Source organism: Schistocerca piceifrons, chromosome 2 (genome assembly GCF_021461385.2).
Source record: "Schistocerca piceifrons isolate TAMUIC-IGC-003096 chromosome 2, iqSchPice1.1, whole genome shotgun sequence".
Taxonomy (NCBI): domain Eukaryota; kingdom Metazoa; phylum Arthropoda; class Insecta; order Orthoptera; family Acrididae; genus Schistocerca; species Schistocerca piceifrons.
The window spans coordinates 542,593,366-542,613,250 of NC_060139.1; the positions used below are offsets into that span (position 1 = coordinate 542,593,366).

A 19,885-nucleotide genomic window follows, 5' to 3' on the forward strand; every position below is an offset into this window, starting at 1 on the left:
GACCTGGCTTTATGTTAGTATCAAGCTGCTTCTTCAACATATCAGAATCCTTATTAGCTGTTTCAGTATCAAGAGTGCGAATTCCTGCCTTAACATTGATCCACCTTCCCAAAGGGATTGAAGCTTTTTTTTTTTTAACCTCTCATATTGTGTCAATAACAGGGCTTCATGGTGTAGGCAAACTTGAGAGGTATTGTCCAGCTTTGCTTCAGAACGTCGGACCAACAACTCTTTTTCCTCATCACTAAAATCCGCAAACCACTTTAAAGCAGCTTTTTTGGCAAAGAAAGTGACATGACACTTTTGTTCCACCATCTCCTTGCCCAATTGAGCAGGAAGGTATGCTGTTCCCTTCTGCATCCATCTCTAATCAGTAACTAAATAATGTATTTGGCCTCTAAGTGCAAATTATAATCTGCTTAAATTTCAGACAAATTGCTACTGAATGAAATTATACACGATGTATAATACCAATGAAAAAATCTAATAAGAGATATATGCTATAAAAGACAACTTTTTGTAAATTAGATTACAAACTTTGATGGTCTTACGAATCACTTAACAAGCCACACTTTCCACAAATGTCGATTTCCACTAAAATTTGCCCAACCGCCTTTGTAAAAACGGCTGCCAGAAAAAAATTATCACTTGCAAAAATTTTTAAAACAGTGTTTTGTGAATGTCTGTCTATAGGGAAGTCATGGTAAAAAAAATCAAGAACATCAAAAATGTTGAGCAACATCACCTGGGTGATTTGAAATGGATTGACCCAACTGCAAGGTGGTCCGCGCTGTGTTCCCTTGCCGGCGTGGCTTAGGACGTGGCGAAGACAAGTGACCGCGATCCACTGCCAAATCTGCGACCCTCACCCCGGGTGACACTGGTTCGTGTTGGAAGCCTGGACGGCTGCCCATGGTAGTGAGCCAAAGAGTGGCCCGCCGCTGGCTGACTACGGACCCCGCGTTGGCCTCAGAGGGTTGAACCTACGACACGCTGTGGACTGGAATGCTGGCGCCCCATCTGCTGCTGCGTGTGGTTGGTGGTGTGACACGCCTCGCCGTTCAGGAGAGCTGCCACGTTTGAATGAATCTCGTTAGAAAACGGCGCTTATTCATACTGAGCTGTGTGCCTCTGTTTTGCCAACCAGACCGTTTCACGTCACGTTCTCATAACACACTTGGTTGGCCAGTGGTCCCTTCTGCTTGCGACTTGCAACATGAAAACTGCTGTGTGTGCCCTCTCCGGGTGTTCTACACCCCTGTGGCCTCTATTTGCCTTTGCAACTGCTGGTATGCGTAACTCTCTGCAATCCCGCCCACACCTGGCTGTAACTTGTTCTCAGAATATCGCACAAAACTAACTTTCCCTATCCGAAACAGTGGTGCCGCTACAACTGTTATGAACGTTGAAGATACCTCTCCATGTGAAGGTGGCTTCATCTGTGAATACGATGGATGACACAGATCCCCGAAATCACAGTTGCCTGGTGAAGAAACCATAGACAAAACTGCTCCGATGCGGAAAGAAGTCTGTCGCTAATAAGCTTTAACGTGCTGTAAGTGATATGGTTAGCAACAGTTGTCATGGAGAATGATCCACATGGTTGTCTGGCTAATCCTGTAACAGCAGTCCAAGTGCCTTGTACTGACATGTCAGTTGCATTCCACAGTATTAATCACATTTTCCCCCAAGTCTGATGTCTGAACATTTTCGGTATGTCCTTCATGATTTCCTGTTTCCTGAAATGACCTTGCCTCAGACAAATGGCAAAATACTGCTGCAAACATTGAACACAGTGCTTTTGTCGGCGGGTATAGATCTTACGATACAGCCTTGCTGCCTGCCACCCATTGCTGTTTGCCTTTCTGTAAGTAAACACCACGTCTGCAAGCTCTCGATTCGAATAAGGAACCGTTGTGTACAACACTTTATTTCATCTGCTACAAGGTGAATCAGTAAGAGAAGTGACTCAGGCACAACATTACCAATTACTATGGCAGTAGAGAGTGCTAAGGCATGGCATATGAGGAACAGTGATTGTTTCTAGGAGGAAAACCATGCATACTGTGACTGTGGCTGCATGGTACAGCACGTATTAGAACACAGTCTCTGTTACAAAGTATGACTGAATAAATGGTTTCTAGCATGGAATCCATGCATTGCCGGTCCGTATCCTCTCATCAAACAATCTCTATAGTTTTATACAGGATTTTTTCAACCGTTTACATTGCGTAACAATTCTGATAGTGCACTAAGATACTGCTGAAGTTAGTAGTAAATGAACTACACAAGTACACAGCAATGTGACAGTATTACAGACCAATAATACTGACCTATAAAAAATATTCACCATCTAAACAGACTCATATTCATAAATATCACCATGCACTTCATTAATAAAAAAACTCTTATCGCTTGAAATAATGTATGAATACTGGAATGTTTCATATCACGTCAGCACTGTGGTAATGCAGCCAAAAATACACAAACAAGCAAAATTGAATTAATTGATAAACAGCCAGAATACTTTTACTTTAATAATTACTGTTTCACATTAGCAATTTTTAGAATGATGGTTTCTTAGATATGCAAAGCAATTCAGAAACCAGATCTGATTCCAAAACTACATAAAGTACTGATAATTTTTGTTTATTGGAATAACTAGGAGACAGTGGCAGGTGGGGAGGCATCAGAGAGAATAGATCGTCAAAGACAATACTACAGTGGTAGCAGTGTGCCACTTTCAATCCAGAGATGATGGGGACGGAGTGAGAAGTAAGATAGATTATTAAGACCTTTGATCTGGTGGTATCCTAGTGACATGATTTATGATACAATTTTAAAGATATCATGTAACATGAAGAATCACAATCTGTCATAACTTTCAAAATCAGTCCCCATCCCCTCCCCCTTCCCACACACACACACACACACACACACACACACACACACACACACACACACACACACACACACACACACACACACCCTCTAAAATATATGAAAACAATGAACGAATTGGCAAAAGTAAATGACACCTGTTCTAAGGCTTTTGATCCCAGTGAAGACCTACTTTCAGCAAAATAATTCACCAGTCTATGACAAAGCAAGCTGGAATATTTTTTACTTCCCCTCTTGTTTTACCATCTGCCTCCTTAAAATTAATTTTTTTTTATGTCTGACTAATTAACATACATGAGTATAATCTGCATTTTCATAAAAGAGAAAGGTTGGCCCTCAGTATTAAAAAATATACAACTAGATCTAATTTTGTGCTTAGTTTTATGTATGTTATTGATTTTCTAATTTATTTTGAAAATTCCTAGTTACTATCTTTCATTATTGGGCAATATCTGTAATTGTTTCGTAACTTAAATTCTATTATTGTTGTTGTTGTTGTTGTTGTTGTGGTCTTCAGTCCTGAGACTGGTTTGATGCAGCTCTCCATGATACTCTATCCTGTGCAAGCTTCTTCATCTCCCAGTACCTACTGCAACCTACATCCTTCTGAATCTGCTTAGTGTATTCATCTCTTGGTCTCCTCTACGATTTTTTACCCTCCACGCTGCCCTCCAATACTAAATTGGTGATCCCTTGATGCCTCAGAACATGTCCTAACAACCGATCCCTTCTTCTGGTCAAGTTGTGCCACAAACTTCTCTTCTCCCCAATCCTATTCAATACTTCCTCATTAGTTATGTGATCTACCTATCTAATCTTCAGCATTCTTCTGTAGCACCACATTCTCTTCTTGTCCAAACTATTTATCGTCCATGTTTCACTTCCATACGTGGTTACACTCTATACAAATACTTTCAGAAATGACTTCCTGACACTTAAATCTATACTCGATGTTGACAAATTTCTCTTCTTCAGAAATGATTTCCTTGCCATTGCCAGTCTACATTTTATATCTTCTCTACTTCGACCATCATCAGTTATTTTGCTCCCCAAATAGCAAAACCTCTTTACTACTTTAAGTGTCTCATTTCCTAATCTAATTCCCTCAGCATCACCCGACTTAATTCGACTACATTCCATTATCCTTGTTTTGCTTTTGTTGATGTTCATCTTATATCCTCCTTTCAAGACGCTATCCATTCCATTCAACTGCTCTTCCAAGTCCTTTGCTGTCTCTGACAAAATTACAATGTCATCGGCGAACCTCAAAGTTTTTATTTCTTCTCCATGGATTTTAATACCTACTCCGAATTTTTCTTTTGTTTCCTTTACTGCTTGCTCAATATACAGATTGAATAACATCGGGGAGAGGCTACAACCCTGTCTCACTCCCTTCCCAACCACTGCTTCCCTTTCATGCCCCTTGACTCTTGTAACTGCCATCTGTTTTCTGTACAAATTGTAAATAGCCTTTCGCTCCCTGTATTTTACCCCTGCCACCTTTAGAATTTGTTGACTTACAAACAAATATAAATTCTATGACAATTATAAACATTCGGAGGAACAACTGATAGTATTCTTAAAGGATCTAATTGTTTCTATTCAAAGACATGTTAGCAAAGCTAGTCCTTAATTAATTCCAAAGTAATTTCCAGTTTTGTCAAAAGTATTGTTTGCGTAACTATTATGTTAATTTCATCATTTGAACAAATACTTCGGCCTAAACCTTGTAGTAGAAGAAACTGTTAAAAGGAACGAATTTTTCAATGTATTCAGTTAATTTAATGAGTTAGCTTTTATTTGTGATTTCTGTAACTTAAACATCAAACAGTGTTTTGTTTCAGTGCCTATTATTGTGATAATATATAAGGTCCCGATTTTTGGTTCAGAGACAGTCAGTCCACAGCCAAGTTTCACATGAGGATCCTGTATTGGTTAGATCAACAACAGTGTCTCCGTGAAATAAGTGTAACACAATTAGGCCATGTGATAAAACAGTGCGTGTCTGTTTCATACGTACCTTATTATTTTACAAGAACTGTGAAACGTGTGGTTAGGTTTTTACTGCTCATAGATGTTCAATAGTAAACTATTGTAGCAGTATGTGGATGTTTGCCTGCGAACTATTAATGAAGCTTATTGAAAGTTAAATAATAGTGCACTGGCCATATAACTGTGTATTATTGGAGGGGGGGGGGGGGGGTGAACAGAGAAAGTAAATAACTGTGAAACACAAATGTGCACCTGTCATCCACCTCATTTAATATAGACAGTGTTGAACCCCCCCCCCCCCCCCCAAGTTTTCAGCCAATATAGCAACACAGAACCTCGACACCGAGGACAATCAACGAAGAAATAAAGGAAACGAATGTCACAAGTCTATCAATTGTGACTCATGTCAGAATGATTTGAAATACTCAATAGGGGATGCCACGATGTTGGGATAACAGATTTACTTTGAACTTTGTACACCTTTTGTAGGCATTAAAACAGCAGAATGTGAAAGTAGTAAGGTGCACTAACCTGGCAATTTCGAAACAATCACAAAAGAAGTGTTACGCATGTATTTTGTCAGTCGTGTATCTGTGCAAAAGGGGGATAGTGTATGAATTCATTATGGCCATGTGGTTAGAATTCGCGCGTGGCAAGAGGGTCGTGCATGAGGTGACCGTTTGAATCCCACCAACACTTATTTCTTAATCTATATTTTATTTATATGACATTTGAGAGGTAATAGAATGGAAAAAAATGCATTTTCATGATGTGGTAGTGAATTTCATATGTTATTTGATTATCTACTATTTGTAATTAAATTTACAGGGACGAGGGACAGGCTTGGAAAGCCCAGGTTAAACCGCGTAAGTAATGATGCAAATGACATTATTCACCATCAGTAATATAGTAAGTCACAGTATGCCAGACCAAGAGAATCACTTGTCGGATGTGTTTCCGACATCACACGTTGCAGTATGTTGTTTGTCATGCAGGCATGCAAAACATAAATTGAAACTTCATGCAAATACACATGCTTTTTTTCCCCATTACATTACCTCTCAAATGTCATATAAATTAAATAACAAGACCAGTGATGAAAAAAATATAGATTAAAAAGATAAGTGTTAGTGGGACTCAAATCATCACCTTGTCCATGTCCCTCTTGCCAGGTCTAAACGCTAACCACATGGCCACAGTGCATTTTGGCACTTGACCCCTTTGCACAGATATGCAATTGCCATAATAGATGCGAAATACTTCTCTTGCAATTTTTTCGAAATTGCTAGAGTAGTACACCTTACTACTTTCACATTATGTTGTTTTAATCACCTACTAAAAATGTACAAAGTTTGAAGTAAATCTGTGGTTCCAACATCATGGCCTCCACTTGTCAGTATGCATGTAAAGGTACATCCCCGGATTCCAGTATCACCTGATCTCAATGTTGTAGAGGGAGACACGTGGCATAGATCCTGTTTTGACATTCTCCTTGAGCAATATCAGCATAGCGTGCAAACACTTCTGCTTTGTACCGACTGTACTGAGATCAAGTGACACTACGTTTGAAATGAGAGAAGGTGAAAAGAGAAAGCGGGGAATATATAAAATCTTGAGGAACAGTGCAATAATTAAGAACAATTTATATGGGCATTAGTTTTCAAATTATGGCAGTGCACATGCCTAGGAAGTACACTCTGAAAACAGGACTAAGTCACAAGAAATCAGCACTGTTGGAGAATGGTGTTGTGTAACAGTGTTTTTCTGGTTGGAAAATCTTGAGGATGATCACATCGTAGAGCAGGATATATGAGGATCATTTCAAAAGTCCTGCATATGGCACATGTGCTACCATACTGTGACATGATCGGGTTGGAATTCATGTAAATTGTGAGTGAGACTTTAGGCATGATGGTCTTGTATGTGTTTTGTGGTTTGCATGGGAAGATGAAACCAGCAGTTGTACCTCAAAATTGATTCACTATGTGGAGAGAAACCAATGTAAATTTATAACACTCTGGGACATGTGAGTGGGAATAGCGTAGTGTATCACAGCCCGGTATTATCACAGCCCGGTATATCTCAGTAATGGGCTCATTTCCGTGAAGTTTGGGTGAGCACTGAGGGCAACCCAAGTAATGGAAGGCCATGAGCTGCAACAGACTACATCTCTCAGGTTATTGTTAATCACCTGGTGGGAAAGACTCACCAAATACATCCGAGGAAATTACATATGAGGCTATAATGTCTGTCACTTCAGTTTACAGAATCATAATTGAAAAGTTAAAGATCGGAAAAGTTGCTGCCAGGTAGGTTCCGCATGATCTGAATGAAGAGCAGAAAGCAGGTTGCAAAAGTATTACAGAAGAATTGCTTCAGTGTTATCAAACAGAAAGAGAACAGTTTCTGAAAGGAATTGTTGCACCTCTATGGAAAACATCCTCATACGATTGAGGTGACCTGATTAACCAGACAACTCAACAGTGAAGTTGCACTGTTTGGAATATGGGTGTTGACAAAATGCTGGTAAGCTGTCATAAGCAAGAATGGGGATTATATTGAAGGACCGTAAATGTATTTTATGAAATAAATTATTTTCTTCAGTTCTATCTTACAGTGGCAGTACTTTTGACATTGCTGTTGTATGAAAGACAGTGAAATGTATCAGAGCAAGTATAGCTATCTTAAGCTGATATGCTACACTGTGGTTGATTCACTTGTGTTGTCTTGACAGCTGTCGGTGGTTAAAATATTGCACATATAATTGCCGTTTTTAGGTAAGTATCTGTTTGCAGTGCTGCTGTAAAACTAAAACTGTTGGATTTGTTCATTGTATCTTTGGCTAGATACTGAAATTTCACTGTCTATGAACTAAAGCTAAGGCAGCTTATTGATGGAAATGAGTCTTAAAAGTGCCAGTTGTTATAGGCTTTTTATTCCTAAGAGTAGTACTATTGACATGGGATGTTGAAACTTTGCTTTATTATCACGAAGCAGAAAAAAATGCAATCCATGCAGTGGCAACTTACATGCTCTCCTAACAAAGAGAAAAAAATTAAAAAGGTATGTAGCACCTTGTGGTGGAAAAGTTATGTTAGTTGTTCAATGCAAACATTATTAGATACAGCACTACCACCTTAGTGAAAACACACACACACAGAAACTGGGGGCAGTAGTTGTTATATGTATGTCTCCAGTTCGCAGTTGGTAGCTGAGGCTGCATTAAAAAAAATCTATTGTTTCATAATCAAGCCAAAGCACATGTGTTACCACTGTTCAACAACTTCCATGTCCACATCTCACGGTCTAGTGGCTAGAGCTGCTGCCTCTGGATCACAGGGTCTCGGGTTCGATTCACAGCTGGGTTGGGGATTTTCTCTGCCGGGGGATGGGGTGTTTGTGTTACCCTCATCATTTCATCATCATCATCATAATCATCATTCATGACAGTGGCCGGATTGGATTGCAAAAAAAATTGGACTGTGTAAACATTGGGACTTTGTATGGACGCTGATGACCGCACAGTTGAGTACCCCACAAACCAGTTGTCGTTATCATCATCCATTTTAGATATTGTATCATTCGACTTCCAGTTCGTTGTTAGTTTGCTTTGGACTATTATGTTTTTGGCAACTCTTAGGTGGCAAATGTTTCATAATAATGACTAGCTGATGTGGTACTTAGTGATTCTGTGTGCAACTAAAAATCTAGTATATTCTTTTAAAGCTGTGCTGCTAAAGAGGTTTGATGAATGACAGCATACTTGTGGAAGGAAAGTGATACAAGTGGTGGACACATGGTCTTCAGAAGTCACCTCTAAATTGTCTTCATAGGTGCATAATTTACTAATAAAGTTAAATAATATCTTCAGTGTAGACATGTTGACGGTGCATTTATAGTGTGGCCCCGTGGTGAAAATAAAGTACAAGAATTTTTAAACCATCTGAATTCCATCCATAGGTATATCCAGTTTATAATGGAAAAAAAGAGAGGATGCGTTCCACTTTTAGATGCTTCGGTTTGGTGCAAAGATGATGGCAATATATTGGAAACCAAGACATACGGATTTATATTTAGGTTCAAATAGCTGCCACTATCTTTCCCAGATGATGATGATGAAAGCAGTCTGCGGGATGAACTCCTACACTTAAAGAGGGTTTAAGAAGCCAGTTGATGTTCTCCACAGCAGAAACACAACATGCCACGAATGAAACCGAAGGCTGGCATAAGGAATGCAGAAGAAGACACAGAAAGATTTAAATTCTTGTTTTTCCTGCCATATTTGGGTAGTCTATTCTCAGCAAACACAGAGTGAAAGTGGTTTTTTGCCCGCCATTGAAAATAGCAGCACTCTTGAGTTATGTTAAACATGATTTGATATCCATAAAGCTGAGGCTTACAAGATCCCTTGGGGGGTGTGACCTTTCATAAATCGGACAGACAACTCTTAAAGTCCGTGAAAGAAGCGTGGAACACTACAGATACAACCGGCTCTTGTAACAGGGCACTCTATTGATACTGGTCACTCTGTATTGCATGAAAAAGTCGAAATTGTTGTGTATACTTCTTCTTTATTCAAGATGAAGCAAAAGCTTGAATTAGGAAAACCTGAGGAAGGAAATTGGCCACACCCTTTTCAAAGGGACCACCCAAGCGTTTGCTGTAAGTTATTTAGGGAAATTAAAGAAAGTCCGGATGCTCAGGACAGGGATATGACCCATCTTCCTCTTGAATGCTAGTCCCATGTACTAATCAATGCCCCACCTTGCTGATGTTCACTAAAGAGTTCATGGGTCATCCAATTCTCTTCAGTTAATGTATATCGCACACATTTCACTAGATTTTGCCTTATGCTTTGTGTGGACTACAATTTCTTGTTACAGTAAATCATTCCTAACTGGACAGTAGCCATTCACTCCCAGTCCTACACTGGAACGTGGTCATACAGAATCTCTTGGCCTTGACAGTGGTATAATGATCACTTTGGCAACACTTAGTACTGGCAAACAATAAAAAAGAATGCTCACAGTGCTTGCACTGCTGTTTACAAGATCGCCAGTATCGCCTTCCATACATCATACAGACAACTCGCAAAGTCCATGAAAGATGTGGAGGACACCACAGGTATAACGGTCTCTTACAACCCAGTAATTCAGCTGTGACAAAGTGCGGTGTTGGTACTGGTCACTCTGTGTTGTACTAAAGTGTCAAAATTTTAGCGTCTACTTCATCTTTCATTGTTTTGGGTCTCGGTGATGAAAGAAGCATTTGAAATTCATTTGGTGATGAATTTATTTAATAACAGTAGTGGCTTCAACTTGAATAAGTCATGGAATCCAGCACTTTCTGTAATAAACTTTCAAATACCTCACCACAGTGCGGTTTACAGTGATACAGCCACATCTCGGGAAGGATCGACTGTGCAGCCACGGATATTATTCATGCACATGTGTATTTCTTTGCTGCTGATCAACATCGCTGGCACTTGTGTATTTGTGGCCACATGTGCAATGGTGTGGTCCATGAGTTTAAAAGGATGGAGTAAGTATTGGCGCGTCAGTCTGAAAATGGCTGAATGATATACAGCTGAAATATTAGAAGAAGAAGAAGAAGAAGAAGCAAGAATAATTTATTTGGCTGCACAACGAGCATGTAATGGAGCAGTTATTGTGCTGCATAGCATCAGTGTTTTTTCTGACAACCAGTTTTAGTCAGTCTTCACAGAATTCATCACTCACAAAAACATGTTAATGATTAAATTCTGCAAACCAGTTGTAATCAGTCTTTTCTGATGATGATTGATTACCAAATGTTGGAAGAAGCAATTCGTGATGGTTGTTGTTGAGTTAGGCTTTTATGACAGCAAAAACTTTCACAGTAAATTTCAATTTTTCACAGAATATTTCTTTAAATGCTCTTTATAAATGAAGTACTCTGCAATTTATGAGCTTCCATTTTTTATAGTAACAAATTTAAAACAATAGTAATGTCACATTTAAATAGAGTTGCATGCTTGTTGTTTGTAAATTAAAATATCAAGGCTACATTCGTATTCAATCATTTCATTGTATTCTCTTATCTCTCTTCCCTTGCATTCTTACAGCCCACACTATAAACCCAACCACTTGCGTGCCATGTCAGATTGTTGCATTCATTGTAATGGCAGTTTTCCCGCAGAAAGAGAACAAAGGAAAAATAATTTGGGCAATTAATTAACTGAAAGTAGGCAACAGGAGAACACATGAAAAGATACATAAGTGTTAAAATTAATTGCAAAAATTACTGTCAGGTATGAGAGAATGACAATCTGCATGCCAAGTGGCTGTAGAAACTGACACATAGTCAGGCACAATAAATATTAACTTTAATAACCAGTGCCATTTTATATGATACCTGCCCTTGATGATAATATCATTTTACTGGTTTTCTGTACAGATATTGTTGTCAGAAATATGTCATTTAACTTGTTGGGGATAGACTAATTATTATTATTATTATTATTATTATTATTATTATGTTATGGTTAGTCAAATTAACAACTGTGAGTCTTTGATAAAAATACTCTGTATTGTATCCAGCTTCAACATGCTAGAAACTTTTTGACATTGTTGTGCCCATTTTTACCTAAAATTTAGGTAATGTATGACTGATCATTAGTAACCATAAAGTTTAAATAACGCTTCTTTGAGAATCAGTATCCTTAGTTCTGTTCTATTTGAAAGTTGTGAGACTAGGTCAGAGCATGGAGTCATGCTCTGCGTTTGTAGATAGCACACCGTGCCTCGTACATGTCCACTGCAGCGCTCGGGGGTCACAGCACCCAGTTACGACACCTGAAGATGGGCATTTAAGAGCCCGAAACCGGTCGTGTGATAATAAAAGAACTTTCCATCTGTAGTGGTATTTTCATCCTCTGCTTTTTTATGATTAGTTTCTCATTTATTCTGTGTACACTTCTGTTTTATTTTCACAAAGTAAACTCTCTTTTCTTTATCTGAAAGTTACAGAAGCAGTCAGAGGCTGTAGTTGATTCACCGCTAGCAGAAGAGCAACTGCCATCACTAACATTGAGTCAATTGGCAGTATGTGTACGGAGCCCCACACTGAGGTTGCAGCTGTTGCTGTCACTGGCAGAAGCATGCCGTGGCCGTCGTGGTGGTGCTCTGGCATCCTGTGTACATAGTTTTTTGCAGCACGGTGATCCAAATTTACGCCGTAGTGTACGCACACTCTTGGCAGCAGTAAGTTATATAATTTTGTATTGAACATTTTTCCTTCAATTTTGTCGTAATTCAGGAAAAATTGCCTTGTACTTTAAATTTCCAAGTGTGCTCTATAATTTATCCAAACCCACTAATATATGAATGCTGCATGAAGACAATGTTCTGACTTTTGAAACTTCAGTGTGTTCAACAAAAACTTAAACCAATTTTAAATTTGTATTGTCAGAATTGTACATCCTGCTATAATGGATGAATGGTCGTGAAATGTATCACCTTGCAGACATCCACATTACCCATAATGACAAACATAATTTATTTAATTTTAATTAATTTTGTTTTTATTTAATTATTTCCAACACATATGTTGGGGCAGTAGTCATATTGACATGTAGAGAGAAATATTAAGTAACCTACCCTTCTAATTCTGAACTTGGGGAATGGACCACTTAAAGATGGTTATTCTTCATATTATAAAACTATCCCCATCATTGTGCATACCCAAGTCTTTGAAACTTAAGTTCACTTTTGTATATTTACAAATTAAAACCATGAAGGTAGTAGCTAAACTCACTGCAACAGTATACTGATTTTTGCTCACTTTCTCCATTTATTAAATGTTGACTCTCTGGTTTTAGTTATGCATGCTAGTCAAGACTGGTTGCCTTCCCAGATCGACCAACAGTTGCAGTTGCACTTTTGATGTTGTGCCGAGTAGGCGTGGGCTTGTTTAGATAACCCTCTGATTGATGGTAGCCACTGTTATCGATGATATTTCTTGCCTCCTCCTGTCTCACACACACACACACACACACACACACACACACACACACACACACACACGGGGTGCCTCAAAATAAAATGAACGGTACAACTGCAAGGTGTTACAGCATCCAAGCTAACTAAATTATTCACGCCCTGTTTGGCTTATGTGAGACACTATCTCACAAAAGTTTTTATGCCATTCAGTCAACTTCAACATGGGTGCCTTTGGTGACATGCATGACATCCAGTCTGTATTCAACCTCTATCCACACTCTGTGCAACACATCTGCATTAGCTGTGGCAATGGCAGCAATGATTCAGTTTTTTAAAATCATTGAGTTGGTTGATAGGCTTTTGAAACGATCCCCATAGAAAGAAGTCCGTTGACTCAATGATTTAAAGAACTGAATCCTTGCTCCCCAGTTCATCTTTGGATTTCTGGGAGGCACTGGTTTATCAAACAACAACAGGATCTCATGTCCCTTCGTGTGATCACAAGAGCAAGGAAGTGCAGGCATACAAGTTCACACTTCTTTAGCAACAATGACAGAAGGATATATATGAATATGTGGTAACCAAATAGACCATCTTGTGACGAAGCAAGCTGGGATAATTTTAATTCCCTTCTTGTTTTGCCATCTGCCTCCTTAAATTCATTTTTTCACTTATAAAAATTTACCATTAACATACATGAATATAACCTGGAAACACTTGGTTTAGAACATCTTGCACAGTCTGAGCCCAGTGTAACAGTGTTGTTGGAAAACAGCTGTCTTGGAGTCAGCCGGTTGTAATGCAAACAGCTCCAGCATGTCTAGCTAACTGTTAGAATTAACTGTTTTAAAGATAATAAAAATGGTCCCACAATGCTATCAAACATCAAACACCCCACACATTGGGCTACCACTTACCTATTCTGTCACAATATGTGGATTGGTTGTGTCCCAAATGTGAACATTGTGTTTGTTTACCTTAGTACCTTTGTTGAATGTTGCTTCGGCGGAAAATGTTCCATTTTTTAGAAAATTTCCATCCTCCTCTAAACAGTGAAGAACATCCACAGCAAATTGTGTATGTTACAGCTTGTTGTCTAGTGCCAATGCGTTCAGCAGCTGCAGTTGGTGTGGGCACATCCATAAATGAGTCCGAAGGACCCGGTGAAGGGTCACTCGAGGGATTTGCAGCTCCTACGATGCCCTCTGAACAAACATTCTGTGGTGAATGTTGAAAAGTCAACAGTATCTGTACTGTGTTGGCTTCACTTGTTCCAGTATCACTAGCATACTGAAGTCTGTGACAATGGGTGCTTCCTGTACTGTTATTAGGAAGTTCCTTTGAATCTGTAGGTCTGATTTGATCTGAATAAACTATTCCACCTACTGAGCTTTTTCTTGAAGTGGTGTCTTTATACTTCAGTCACGTCAACCTTGAACACAAAGAAATGAAACTTAATGAGCTTGTCTCCACATAAGCCAAACGTGATGTGAATATCTTAAATGGTTTGGGTTCTTAATACATTGAAGTTGTAGCATACCTTTTGAGACACCCTTTACTTATAGCAGGTATTTCTTCGTTTGTTGTCCTCAGTGTCGATGTACGGGCTGCTACACTGGCTGAAAAATTGGTTGTGGAAGTACAACTACAGTCTGCTATAAATGATGTAGCCAACAGTTGCACAGTTGCGTAATACACAGTTATTTGGCCAGTGCAGTATTGTTCTAACTTCTGATAAGCCTCATTAATAGTTAGCAGGCAAACATCCACATACTTCTACAATAGTTTCCTGTTGGACATCAACTAGCAGTAATAACATAGCTATGGAATAACCAGGTGCATATGGTACAGACACTGTCATTGCTGTAACACATGGGCTATTACTGTAACACTTATTTCACTGTTAAGTTGAAATGTTGTTGTTCTAACCAACATAGGTTTCTTGTCTGAAGGTCGGCCATGGACTGACTGTCTCATGGCCAAAAATTGGGCCCTTATATATCCTCACAATAATAGGGGCCGAAACTACACATTGTTCGAAGTTAAATGTAGAGAAATTACAATTAAAACTTAACTTCTTAAATTACCTGAATACATCAAAAAATTGGTTCTTTTTAACAGTTTCTTCTACTAAAAGAGTTAGGTCTAATTATTTGTTTAAATTGTGAAATTAACAAATATAGTTATGCAAACAATACTTTTTACAAAACTGTCAATAACTTTTGAATTAATTAAGGGCTGGTTTTGCTAATATGTTTCCGACTAGAACCAAGTAGATACTTAAAGAATATGAGTATTTCGCCTTCCAAATGTTTACAATTATTACAAAACTTATATTTGTTTATGTGTCAACAGTAGAATTGAAGTTACGAAGCCATTACTGATTTCACCGTATAACAGAAGATACTAACTAGGAATAGTCAAAATAAATTAGGAAATCAATTACATACATAAAACTAAACACAAAATTAAATCTGGTGTTATATTCTTTAAAACTGAGGGCTAATCTTTCTCTTTTATGAAAATGCAGGTTATATTCATGTATGTTAATGGTAAATTGTTATAAGTGAAAAAACGAATTTAAGGAAGCAGATGGCAAAACATGAGGGGAATTAAAATTATCCCACCTTGCTTCATCACAAGATGGTCTATTTGGTTACCACATATTCATACATACCCTTTGTCATTGTTGCTAAAGAAGTGTGAACTTGTGTGCCTGCACTTCCTTGCTCTCGTGATCACACGAAGGGACACGAGATCCTGTTGTTCTTTGATAAACCAGTGCCTCCCAGAAATCCAAAGATGAACTGGGGAGTCAATGCCAGTACGCCAGCTTGATCAGTTGTATCTCCCGTGGAGTAATATGACACAATTTTTGTTATTTTGGTAACACTCCACAGGACTGCCATTTTTATTCTAATTGCCACTTAACCCAAAAAAAACTTTAAAAAAGGGAAATATCACACTCACTACATTTTCTTATAAATGACTGTGAATATTAATAATAGGTCTTGGTTTAAGTAACAGACCAACTCCTGTAGTGAAGCAAAGCAGTTTATTTCCTATGATTCAGTATACAATTAACATTTTTCTCAATAATTATATTACTATATATCTTAGGAGAATATCTCTTATTGTTGGAATAGTCAAGGTAGAGGCTTACTTCTATGTCTACATATCCATTTAGTTTGATATGACAAGATGTTTGAAATATGTTGGTTATTATTATTATTTTGCATCACTGGTAACACGTTTGTCCTACTCTTTTATCTTACAATTACTAATAAAAGAGGAAAAGGCTAATGATAATAATAACAGTAATTAGAAAAGAGCTGTATCATTTATTGTGCTTTTAGTGTAGTTATGCTCCAGATGTGTTCAGTAAGAAAAGCTACTTACTTTTGCAGGTATGTCGTCCCATGTATGTAATGCTAAGTCGGTGGATTTTGGATGGGGAATTGGAGGATCCTTATAATGAATTCTTCATAGCTGCAAATCCTGATGTGAAAGGAGACCGCTTATGGCACGATAAATATTATGTTCAGTAAGTTTTTATATATAGTATATGGCTTAGGTATTATTATCATTGAAATGCAGTTAACTAATATTAACTTTCTTTTCCATACAGGGAAGCTCTTGTACCAAGTTTCATATCTTTGGCACAAGCTCGCAAAATTCTTGCTACGGGCAAGAGCATAAACTTCCTTCGTGAAGTGTGCCAAGACCACACGCCTATAAAAGGCCGTGAAGCCCTCAGGCTCGCTTTGGAAAGCACCAACGGTATAATTTTTCTTACCTATTGATAAAAAAAGGCCAAATAAATTACTTAAAGACTTGTTAATTGATAATTTGTAACATATGACACCTCAAGCAGATATGGAAATACTGCTGGGGCTCATGGATCTGATCATATAGAGTTAATGTCAGACATAACATTAAGCAAAATCAACTTTATTCTTCTTTTCAGTTTTTGAATACTGTTTGAGGCATTTTTATTTACTGTGTCTGTGAAATTAGTTGTTAGTCAATTAATGTGAATAGCTTTTTACTACAGCTACATCTGTTAAAAGCAACAGATGGTGTTCTCAGATAGTGAAAAGAGTAAAGGGAAACCATTACTTCATTGTTGTGGCAGTGCAGCTCATCTATCTAGCCATATATTGATGTAGTGTTCTCAGTAATTTAGTCTATTACAGTGCAATAGTAATGCTGTTGTCACATTTTTGTCATCAGGTAAATTATCAAAACTATTTTATTGCCCAGTAAATTTTTGTTGTGTATACAATGCTTGCATACATGAACCTGAAATTGTGTTGGCTGTTATGGTGGTGCTGTCATAAGCTCCATGGTGTTCATCAGTCAGTTGTATTAAAGCAGTGAATATGTGTCAAGAAATGGAAAGTCTGCAGTGGAATAACAAAAATGTGAAAAAGATAATTTCTTCTCACCACATAGAGAAGGTGCTGAGTAGCAGACAGACTGATGCATTGTTGGCTCCAGTATAAAATGAGAGAATTTGTGAAAATCAAATTAGCAGATGTTTATAGTCTCTTTCTGAATGAACAATCAAGCAAATGTCTTTGTTGATGGTGGCGAGCATTCTTCCTATTGCATTGGATACACATCTACAAAGAATGCATTGATTTTGAAATAAAATTAACTCCTGAAGTTCCTATCATTTTCAAGCCATAATAATTAAACACAACCATGTATTCTGTGGACAAAAGTGAGAGCAGCAGACTCGTAGTTTGAGACAGTCTCCAGATCATATGTAGTTTGTGCTTGCTCAAAATGATTGCAAGTCACTGTTAAATGATCCACAAATAATCACAGGGACACGCCTTTCTTATAGCTGAACGAAATCAGTAGCTGAACACGAATTGCATTTGGCACTTTGCATCTCTTTACCATGATCTGCTGAGCTCACATTTCCAGCTAGCTTTTGTGAAACAAATATTACAAAAAAAGTCATAAAGCATGCACTACTTTATAATTGCGTGGAGTACATTACATTTTTTGAATGAAACACAAATATAACCTGCTTTAACTTAATTATAAATCAAAACTAATTCTACTACAGAGAGATACGTCTGCTCAGTTTGATGGAGTCAAGAGAAAAGAGTACCATTTATTGAGAGGAGCTTTACTCCGTGCTTATATTTTATTATAAAATATTTGAAAATACATTTCCTGCAATTTGTTTCAGCCAAAGGCTTTTCTCTGATATCGTTGATCTGAATTCACCGTTCACACATCCTTTATTACATTTTTCTTAGACATGAAGTGTTTACTTAAGGAAAGAGCACACATTCGCACAAGAAAATTGCTTTGAAATATTTTTTATTTTGGGCCATTCCGTGCCAAGTGGTCTAATACTGAGAAATGTTCCCACGTGACCGTCATGGATTTTGATGAAATTTTGTATGAACATTCACACATGTTCTCAATGAACACTGGTAAAGCTTCAGTTTCAAAAATTCAATACTTGCAGAGATATAGTCACTTGTTTGAAACCATAGCACAGCTTCCAATAGTGCATCCTTGAATTTTCAGCAACTTTGAGATGAGATATCTCTGTAAGTATTTGCATGAAAGAAACAAAACTTGGTCATGTTATACAACTTTTAGAGCTCTTTAAAGTAAAATATTAAGAAAAGGATTTCTGAGCAATTTTCATATAGATAATTTGAAGCAAAGTTGGGGAAAATAATAGCTGTTTAAAAAAATACGAACTTTAGTTTTTTATATCTCCAAAAGTAATTGTGGGATGTACATGAAACTTTGCACACCATAACTCACCAACACAAGGTCTTAGAATATAAAATTTCGTTCTCCTATTGCTTTCCATTATTTCACAAATCTAGGGTGAAGTTGTCAATTTTTCAAAAAGTGCTAAAAATGGGTATTTTTAGTCAAATTTTTCAAAAAAGTGTTTTCTCCAAACTCCTCTAAACTCTGGTCATTAGAAAGAGCATATTCGAAACTATCTAGAAAAGTGGATTTGGTTTTGCAATGCAAGCATATAAGGCCCTAAAAAGTAGCATCATCAAAGAGGTGCACTGGAAGTTTGAACACATTTTTCTGGCACTCAAATTAGACCTGAAACCTTTTATTATGCCTAATAAATGTTTATTAGTGCCTTGAATAATTGAAATAAAAAGATCTGGTAAATAGACAGTGAGACTGTCAGAAAAACTTGAAAACTATGAGAAATAGCCCTTCTGCATAAAACTCTTCTCATTTGTAAAAAAAGAAAGAGAGAGATCGTAAAGAATTCAACGAATAATAGCTTCATATTTTTTGTACTTATCAAAATTGTAAATATTTACAAGTTGAAAATGAAGACCTAATTTTTGGATTCAATTGTATAAAACATTTTTCCAAAAAAAGAATCGGTTTGCTTGAATCGTGCATCAAGTGTGTAAATTTTCCAATCAATATTGCAGAGATTTTAATACCTAGGTGTTGTAACCTGTGAATTTTTGTCTTAAAGTTGTTAGGGAAACGTGTGAAATTGGTTGGTTAAACATCTAAAAGTTTTAATTTTGTATTTAATCACACTTAAATGTAGCCTACTACCTTGGTAAATACGTAACCACTAGTTTCACAGAGAAAATTCACAAGAATCACTGTTTATAGAAAATATAATGGCAACAATTACTTTAACAATCAGATTGTTTCATTATTGTGAGCCTTGTTTGAACAATCAGTATTTCAGTGGTGTGTTTGCAGCATAGTGAGTGGGTTCTCTTGACTCAGTGTGGCTTGTTAAGTGATTCGTAAGAACATCAAAGTTTGTAATCTAATTTACAAAAAGTTGTCTTTTATAGCATATATCTCTTATTAGATTTTTTCATTGGTATTATACATCGTGTATAATTTCATTCAGTAGCAATTTGTCTGAAATTTAAGCAGATTATAATTTGCACTTAGAGGCCAAATACATTATTTAGTTACTGATTAGAGATGGATGCAGAAGGGAACAGCATACCTTCCTGCTCAATTGGGCAAGG

At 37.4% G+C, this 19,885-nt stretch overlaps 1 protein-coding gene across 3 annotated transcripts in view; it reads left to right on the top strand.

Annotated features, from left to right (window-relative positions):
* The window catches only part of LOC124774886 (gamma-tubulin complex component 3-like), a 290,049-nt gene that overhangs the window by 124,889 nt on the left and 145,275 nt on the right, over positions 1 to 19,885 (top strand). For all 3 annotated transcript variants that reach the window (XM_047249540.1, XM_047249538.1, XM_047249539.1), the window contains 3 exons: positions 11,895 to 12,134; positions 16,280 to 16,416; positions 16,501 to 16,652. In XM_047249540.1, the coding sequence (XP_047105496.1) occupies positions 11,895 to 12,134; positions 16,280 to 16,416; positions 16,501 to 16,652 (529 nt within the window). The remainder of the gene's footprint in view (positions 1 to 11,894; positions 12,135 to 16,279; positions 16,417 to 16,500; positions 16,653 to 19,885) is intronic.